The sequence below is a fragment of the Entelurus aequoreus genome, linkage group LG16 (genome assembly GCF_033978785.1).
Source record: "Entelurus aequoreus isolate RoL-2023_Sb linkage group LG16, RoL_Eaeq_v1.1, whole genome shotgun sequence".
Taxonomy (NCBI): domain Eukaryota; kingdom Metazoa; phylum Chordata; class Actinopteri; order Syngnathiformes; family Syngnathidae; genus Entelurus; species Entelurus aequoreus.
Genome location: NC_084746.1, coordinates 47,187,001 through 47,196,494, shown reverse-complemented (window position 1 = coordinate 47,196,494; position 9,494 = coordinate 47,187,001). Strand labels below are relative to the sequence as shown.

General features: G+C 42.5%; 1 protein-coding gene across 1 annotated transcript in view; it reads right to left on the bottom strand.

Annotated features, from left to right (window-relative positions):
- Positions 1-518: 518 nt before the first annotated feature.
- Positions 519-9,494, bottom strand: part of LOC133631108 (kelch-like protein 10) — an 11,494-nt gene continuing 2,518 nt past the window's right edge. The window contains exons 3-5 of the mRNA XM_062023155.1: positions 4,335-4,946; positions 4,111-4,260; positions 519-974 (exon numbers count right to left, since the gene is read on the bottom strand). Coding sequence (XP_061879139.1) covers positions 585-974; positions 4,111-4,260; positions 4,335-4,946 — 1,152 coding nt within the window. The 3' untranslated portion in view covers positions 519-584. The remainder of the gene's footprint in view (positions 975-4,110; positions 4,261-4,334; positions 4,947-9,494) is intronic.

Below are 9,494 nucleotides of genomic sequence, written 5' to 3'. Positions count from 1 at the left end.
ATTTCTTTATTCTTAGACAAGGGATTCCCTTCCGTGATTGGTCATTTCTATGGACACAGAAATGACGTCACCTAAAATTCCGTTTACGGCACATAGTAATGTCGTAATTCAGCTCTGAGTGTGACACTTAAGATTCAGTCCTACACTTCGCTGAAAGTGTGAGTAAGACGCTTGATAACTAACTTTTAAGTGCAGCTTTCAGCGAAGAATTTATTTACTCTTAAGTCAACTCTTAGCAGACTTCTTAGGAGTCATTCTAAGAAGCTTGATAAGTACGGCCCCTGATTTCCAATGTGGCTACCAGGCTCTTTGGTGTCACTATGCAAGTCAAAATAAAAGCTTGTATATAACCAAGCATATAGTCCACACACTGTCACAGAGCATTTCAAAACAAAACTATTAAGAAAATGCACTTTAGAAAATAAAAGGCAAAAAAGCTAAAAACATTAGACTTTATTGATCCATGGATGGGATATTTGAATGTTTGTTATTGTGCATACATATGAACGCCATTGAATAAAATACAGTTTTGTGAAAGTTTTCCATTCTTCACTCTTCTTTTTATGCATTGGTGCAGATGCTTTTCAGTCAATTTCAGAGTTTATAGCGTGGTTGGACCAATCCGACGTATCCTGCGTATTGTCTTCCAATAGTAGCAAAGGTAGATCGTTTCGAAGCATAGCATATTGTGTTATGTTGCCAAGTCCAGACATCACACAGCATGTCAAGCCACTTCTGGAGACCCCCATGTCGCTGGCTGGAGACCAAAGACCAGTTGTTAGGTCATAGTACTCTACAAGCTTGGTTGGGGAGACGCCATTGTAACCCCCAGCAACAATAAGGCGATCCTCAACTACTTCAATGCCAAAGTTGCTTCGTGGGCACTCCATGGGTGGTAATATTATCCAGTTGTTAGTCTGGGGGTTATAAGCCTCTGCGCTGGCCAGACGTATGTCGCCATCATAACCTCCAACCTTTAGGAGCAAATACAGAACTGAGAACATGTAACAAGATTCTTAACACAATCATGGTGTCTTGCTACCATTCGTAGCAAAACACTGCATAGGAGTGGTGATTGCTTTGAGACTCCAAAGAAAGCTCAGCTCCCCTAAAAAAGCTTTCAACTTTTGTTCAGAATCAGCTACTTATCACAGGTCACTCATGCTTCTCGTTCGTTCCTATAATGTCGCAGAGCACTAGTGTTGATGCTCATCGTCCAAAACCTTAAATGGGGCAGCAAAGAGTGGGTTTGTTCCACTGCAGCAAAACTAGACAGTCATTGGATACTCGATTCTGTCCTACCCATCAGACTCTCAGCATGTCTTCCCGTATTTGGGGGCACTGGGCTGCCCTGGACTCTGAGCTTTTGCATGATTTTGATTGACAAAATATAAACCACCATTTTGGAACTCTTTTTGAACTATTTTATGGAACTCTTTTTGAACTGTTCTACGACCTCTCCTTTTAAACTGTTCGGTAACCAAAGGCAACGCTGTTTACGACCCACTTCCCTCTGGAAGCAGCTGTGGTCAGGTGGGGGGAGAAAGTCAAAATAAAAGAAGGAGGCATGCAATCTTTTGGCAGAGCGTGCATTGCCACCAGAGCATTTTTCAAGTTTCGTTTATGCCGACTTTTCCAATTCCTTTCGTGATTTTTGGATTACTATCTTGATCACATAGTCCTATGAGTGTTTGGTTAAGTTAAACTTTGGCAAGGTCTACATACATATACCGTAATTTCCGGACTATAAGCCGCTACTTTTTCCCCTCGTTCTGGTCCCTGCGGCTTATACAAGGGTGCGGCTTATTTACGGCCTGTTCTTCTCCGACACCGACGAAGAGGATTTCGGTGGTTTTAGTACGCAGGAGGAAGACGATGACACAATGATTAAAGACTGACTTTTCATATACCGGTAGGCTGGTTATTTTGATAACGTACAGGCGAGCACTTTGTATTACTTTGCACCGTTGTATTATTTGTACTCTGCACGAATGCTGTTCGCCATGTCAAAGATGTGAAAGTTTGATTGAATGATTGAAAGATTTATTGTTAATAGATGGGACGCTTTGCGTTCCTAAATAGTCATCTCTGTCCCGACAATCCCCTCCGTGGTAGCAGGAACCCCTATATACTACGCTAATTACACATCAAAACCCTGCGGCTTATAGTCGGGTGCGGCTTATATATGGAGCAATCTGTATTTTCCCCTAAATTTAGCTGGTGCGGCTTATAGTCAGGTGCGGCTTATAGTCCAGAAATTACGGTATATCCATCCATCCATTTTCTACCGCTTGTCCCTCTTGGGGTCGCGGGTGTGCTGGAGCCTATCCCAGCTGCACTCGGGCAGAAGCCGGGATACGCCCTGGACAAGTTGCCACCTCATATATATATATATATATATATATATATATATATATATATATATATATATATATATATATATATATATAATATATATACAATAAATAATAACATACAAAACTTCACCTGCAATGTCTATTCAGTATTTACTTCAGTCACACTGGTAGAAGGCAAAAATGGCAAAAAAGTTAAGTCAATCGATTTCAGCTCACTTTGTCGTTTTGGATTTTATCGTTCTACATAAACTAATATCATCCCTGAATCGTATTGGCAACCTCGAATTATGATTTGTATTAAATTGTTGTGAAAACGACTCGTTACACCCCCTTGTAGCTCCCTCTCACCATTCTCACCACATTCTACAGAGGCACTATCGAGAGCCTACTGACCAACTGCATTTCTGTCTGGACTGGAGCCTGCAGTGCCTCAGACTGGAAGTCTCTCCAGAGAGTGGTGAGGACGGCGGAAAAGATCATCAGGACTCCTCTTCCTCCTATCCGGGAGATCGCAAAAAGCCGCTGCCTGACCAGGGCTCAGAAAATCTGCAGAGACTCCTCCCACCCCCACCAAGGACTGTTTTCACTGCTGGACTCTAGAAAAAGGTTCCGCAGCCTCCGTAGCAGATCTGTAACAGCTTCTTCCCTCAGACCATCAGACTCTTGAACGCATCATAATAATCCCCTCAATTCCGCCCAAAAATGGATTAACTTGCTGGAATATAAAGACAATATAACATACATCCATAAACATGGATGCATATGAAAAAGTGCAATATATTTATCTGTACAGTAATCTATTTATTTACACTACCGTTCAAAAGTTTGGGGTCACCCAAATAATTTTGTGGAATAGCCTTCATTTCTAAGAACAAGAATAGACTGTGGAGTTTCAGATGAAAGTTCTCTTTTTCTGGCCATTTTGAGCGTTTCATTGACCCCACAAATGTGATGCTCCAGAAACTCAATCTGCTCAAAGGAAGGTCAGTTTTGTAGCTTCTGTAACGAGCTATACTGTTTTCAGATGTGTGAACATGATTGCACAAGGGTTTTCTAATCATCAATTAGCCTTCTGAGCCAATGAGCAAACACATTGTACCATTAGAACACTGGAGTGATAGTTGCTGGAAATGGGCCTCTATACACCTATGTAGATATTGCACCAAAAACCAGACATTTGCAGCTAGAATAGTCATTTACCACATTAGCAATGTATAGAGTGTATTTCTTTAAAGTTAAGACTAGTTTAAAGTTATCTTCATTGAAAAGTACAGTGCTTTTCCTTCAAAAATAAGGACATTTCAATGTGACCCCAAACTTTTGAACGGTAGTGCATATATGCACCTTATTGCTATTTTATCCTGCACTACCATGAGCTAATGCAACGAAACGTCGTTCTTATCTGTACTGTAAAGTTCAAATTTGAATGACAAAAATAAGGAAGTCTAAGTCTTGCATGTATGTACGTACATATGTACGTACATATACACATATATATTGTATAGCATGTATATTTTTTACCCAGTATGTGCAGCAGGCCAAAGCACAGCTCCAGCCACCCAGAAGACCCCAACCAAAACAGAAAGTGTGGTACTTCGGGCAACAAGGAACCACCGGCCCCACGCAGGCAGGCTGGCCCCCAGGACCGGGCCCACCACACCGCCAACGGGAGGCTGCATACAGGCGTTCCCGGCCGAAAACAAGGCAGGGGAGATGCAGCTGTGTTTTAGAGGTAACAAATTGTGCTACTTACTGCATAAATGTGATCAGCAAACCCGACGACTCCAATGCCACTGCGACGGCTGCTCATTGGCGTTATCATTGTCCACTCATTGGTTTCTGGGCTGTAATATTCTGCTGTTTGCAAGAACTCATTTCCATTAAAACCACCGCAAATGTAAACCTGGAACCAAGAAGTTTTACTGGCAGATTAAAGTAGGTTAGCAAAATACAAACACATATCATAGCTCCGCCTACCTTGTTCTTGAGGGCCGTGCAACTGGCGTCACTCCTCAGTTCGTTCATACTAGCAATAAGAGTCCACTGGTTGGTTTCAGGTGAGTAGTACTCTGCAGTCTTTAGTCGTACTCGTCCGTCATGACCTCCAATTGCGTAGATGCAACCGTCTAGCACAGTTACACTCAAGTAGCAGCGGCGATGGTGCATGGGTGCCACTTCCTGCCAGGTGCGTGTGTTCAGGTCAAAGCGGCTGACGGTGTTGTAATGTTCCGCACCATCAAAGCCACCCAGACAGTAGATGCAGTCATTAAGAAAGGCGGCGCCGCAGTAAGAACGGGGCTGATCCATACTGTCGACCAGGTAGCCCCAACAGTTGGCGTGCACATCATAGGCTTCAATGCGGTGTGCTGGATTACGCCCATTCCTACCACCGATCGCCATCAGGATGGTAGAGGGGAGGCGAGGACGGGCGATGATGTTGCAATATCCTGACACGCAATTTGCTGTCATGTGGTTAATCACGCGGGTAGCAAACGTGACCATTTCCAGGCATTTGCCGCAGTTGAGCACCAGGTGATTGGTCAATACGTTGATGGCGATGAACTCTTGACTCGTCAGAGCTAGACGCACCTACACAGTTATAAGAAGAAATTGTGACACATATTTTGGTACGTAGTCTTGAGTAAATGTCATTAAAGTGCTTGCTACCATTTCAACAATCTAATGTACCGTAATTTCCGGGCTATAAGCCGCACCTGACTATAAGCCGCACCAGCTAAATTTAGGGGAAAATACAGATTGCTCCATATATAAGCCGCACCCGACTATAAGCCGCAGGGTTTTGATGTGTAATTACCGTAGTATATAGGGGTTCCTGCTACCACGGAGGGGATTGTCGGGACAGAGATGACTGTTTGGGAACGCAGAGCGTCCCATTTATTAACAATAAATCTTTCAATCATTCAATCAAACTTTCACATCTTTGACATGGCAAACAGCATTCGTGCAGAGTACAAATAATACAACGGTGCAAAGTAATACAAAGTGCTCGCCTGTACGTTATCAAAATAACCAGCCTACCGGTATATGAAAAGTCAGTCTTTAATCATTGTGTCATCGTCTTCCTCCTGCGTACTAAAACCACCGAAATCCTCTTCGTCGGTGTCGGAGAAGAACAGGCCGTAAATAAGCCGCACCCTTGTATAAGCCGCAGGGACCAGAACGAGGGGAAAAAGTAGCGGCTTATAGTCCGGAAATTACGGTACTCTCCCATATCATCCACAATCCTATGTGGGACAAAAACATGTCTTCACCTTTGTTCTGTGCGTTGTACATAGCAAACAACTGCTAATAGGTAGAGGCTAACAATGCAGGTAATTGGGATCCACCTATTAAGCCTATAAATGGCGTTGGAGCGGAGTGGCTCAGATGGTAGAGCAGCTGCGCCTTCCACTTGAGGGTTCCAGATTCGATTCAAGCTCCCGCCATCCTAGTCTACCCCAGGGCAGCTGTGGCTACAAAGGTAGCTCACCACCATCAATTAATGTGAAGTGAATGAATGATGGGTTTTGACCTGCTCGGTGGCCTTGTGGTTAGAGTGTCCGTCCTGAGATCGGGTAGGTCGTGAGTTCAAACCCCGGTTGAGTCATACCAAAGACTATTAAAAATGGGACCCATTACCTCCCTCCTTAGCATCAAGGGTTGGAATTGGGGGTTAAATCACCAAAATGATTCCCGAGTGTGGCCACCGCTGCTGCTTACTGCTCCCCTCGCCTCTCAGGGGGTGGAACAAGGTGATGGATCAAATGCAGAGGGTGATTTCACCACACCTAGTGTGTGTATGACTATCAGTGGTACTTTACCTTTAACTTCAGTTCTCTGTAAAGTGATTTGAGTGTCTAGGAAAGCGCTTTATAAATTGAATCCATTATTTTTGTTATTATTATTATTATAGAGCTCTCTAAAAACATCCAAAAACCTTAACATTTTATATACACTACCATTCAAAAGTTTGGGGTCACATTGAAATGTCCTTATTTTTGAAGGAAAAGCACTGTACTTTTCAATGAAGATAACTTTAAATTAGTCTTAACTTTAAAGAAATACACTCTATACATTGCTAATGTGGTAAATGGCTATTCTAGCTGCAAATGTCTGGTTTTTGGTGCAATATCTACATAGGTGTATAGAGGCCCATTTCCAGCAACTATCACTCCAGTGTTCTAATGGTACAATGTGTTTGCTCATTGGCTCAGAAGGCTAATTGGGGATTAGAAAACCCTTGTGCAATCATGTTCACACATCTGAAAACAGTTTAGCTCGTTACAGAAGCTACAAAACTGACCTTCCTTTGAGCAGATTGAGTTTCTGGAGCATCCCATTTGTGGGGTCAATTAAACGCTCAAAATGGCCAGAAAAAGAGAACTTTCATCTGAAACTCGACAGTCTATTCTTGTTCTTAGAAATGAAGGCTATTCCACCAAATTGTTTGGGTGACCCCAAACTTTTGAACATGTTGTAAAAATATAACATTCATGATAAATACTTATGTAATAGTTACATTATTTTGGTAATTTTAGTATTACCATAATGCTTAAGCTTATTCTGTCAAAACTCACAACAGCGTGTTCTGTGTTTGCTACCACTAATGACTACGACGACCACTGTGGGACAAATGAGGATACAGAAGCTTCTATTTTTGAGCCTGAAGAGATATCTAAAAGCTGAGTGGGTAAGGGAGGGTGAAACATCAGAGTCAGAACCGCAGCAGGGGATACACATTCTATCAGGGAATATATCAACTACATAAATACTTGTGTATTTAACGAAACTACATACACTGATTGGATCAGATGGTATGAAGAATTGTTTGCGCCAATTGTGGTAGAAACTTGTTTTCACTCAACCAAAATCAACTGGAAAAGACGCCCCAGGCCGGCTGTAGACATACAACTATACATCAAGTAAGTCAACATACTATTGATTCTGATTTATGGAGCACATAGTGATTGATATCACAGCTATGTACACAATCTCAAACAAAACATCAAACATGGACCAACATTTCAGATAATTTTGTTGTCTGTGGTAGTTCATATAATTCTTCTTGTTTCTCAGTCAGTACAGATTGTTGTCCTCTCGCATTGTTTTGTGAGTAAGGCGCTGTATCGCTATGCCAGAAAAGTAGTTCCTACAATAACAATGTTGGTATAGTTTGGTTAATAATGCTGGGATATATTATGTTGGGATGTAATTAAAGGCCTACTGAAAGCCACTACTACCGACCACGCAGTCTGATAGTTTATATATCAATGATGAAATCTTAACATTGCAACACATGCCTATACGGCCGGGTTAACTTATAAAGTGACATTTAAAATTTCCCGGGAAATATCCGGCTGAAACGTCGCGGTATGGTGACGTATGCGCGTGACGAAGTCAGAGTAACGGAAGTAATGGTACCCGGTAGAATCCTATACAAAAAGCTCTGTTTTCATTTCATAATTCCACAGTATTCTGGACATCTTTTGCAATTTGTTTAATGAACAATGAAGGCTGCAAAGAAGACAGTTGTAGGTGGGATCGGTGTATTAGCAGCGGACTACAGCAACACAACCAGGAGGACTTTGTTGGAGAGCAGACGCGCTAGCCGCCGACCTCACCTTGACTTCCTAAGTCTCCGGGCCGCCAAACGCATCGAGTGAAGTCCTTCGTCCTTCTGCCGATCGCTGGAACGCAGGTGAGCACGGGTGTTGATGAGCAGATGAGGGCTGGCTGGCGTAGGTGGAGAGCTAATGTTTTTAGCATAGCTCTGTGCGGTCCGGTTGCTAAGTTAGCTTCAATGGCGTCGTTAGCACAGCATTGTTAACCTTCGCCAGCCTGGAAAGCATTAACCGTGTATTTACACGTCCACGGTTTAATAGTATTGTTGATTTTCTATCTATCCTTCCAGTCAGGGGTTTATTTTTTTTGTTTCTATATGCAGTTAAAGCACGATGCTATCACGTTAGCTCGTAGCTAAAGCATTTCGCCGATGTATTGTCGTGGAGATAAAAGGCCCTGAATGTCCATTTCGCGTTCTCGACTCTCATTTTCAAGAGGATATAGTATCCGAGGTGGTTTAAAATACAAATCCGTGATCCACAATAGAAAAAGGAGAGTGTGGAATCCAATGAGCCAGCTTGTACCTAAGTTACGGTCAGAGCGAAAAAAGATACGTCCATCACTGCCTCTCAAGTCCTTCACTATAACGTTCCTCATCTACGAATCTTTCATCCTCGCTCAAATTAATGGGGTAATCGTCGCTTTCTCGGTTCGAATCTCTCTCGCTCCATTGTAAACAATGGGGAATTGTGAGGAATACTAGCTCCTGTGACGTCACGCTACTTCCGGTACAGGCAAGGCTTTTTTTTTATCAGCGAGCAAAAGTTGTGAACTTTATCGTCGATTTTCTCTACTAAATCCTTTCAGCAAAAATATGGCAATATCGCGAAATGATCAAGTATGACACATAGAATGGATCTGCTATTCCCGTTTAAATAAAAAAAAAATCATTTCAGTAGGCCTTTAAGATAATGAAGGATTGAAGTGATTAAGAAATGTTTAGTATAGATATGCTTAGAATAGGCCGTGCAACTAATCATATATTCAGTTTGAGTTGAAACTGGGTCCAAGTTCATGCCTACGCACACTCACTCTTATCGCCCACATTCTTGCCACTGTTGACGTGGCTTCTTTGCCGAGGTCTGAAGGACAACACCAGATATGAAGTCGGAGTCCAGGAAAGAGAAAGCAAAGGAAGATTCCACTCATGGAAGCAGACACCTCATTGCATATTCATATATTGTAAGAGCGCGAGGAGAAGGGCGCGTCCGGACTGCCCTGTGTAAGTCGCCGTGTTGATACTATGGACAGATAGCGCTCAGACAAATTGTATTAGAATTGTGTCCAATCGGGAATAAATACTTCTGATTTTAAGTTTACGCATCGTGTCCTCTTCAAACACCTTCTGGTTCCAGATTAAACGAATACGTCGACAATATGCAGATTATGGCATGTAAATGTTGGCGGTTTTGGATTATTTAGAGGGCTTCATAGGCAGAATAGATTAATCCCCATTACCCGCATTGTTGGTGGTTGTGAATACTCAGGAACAACCACCTCTCACAGGAACTGCTG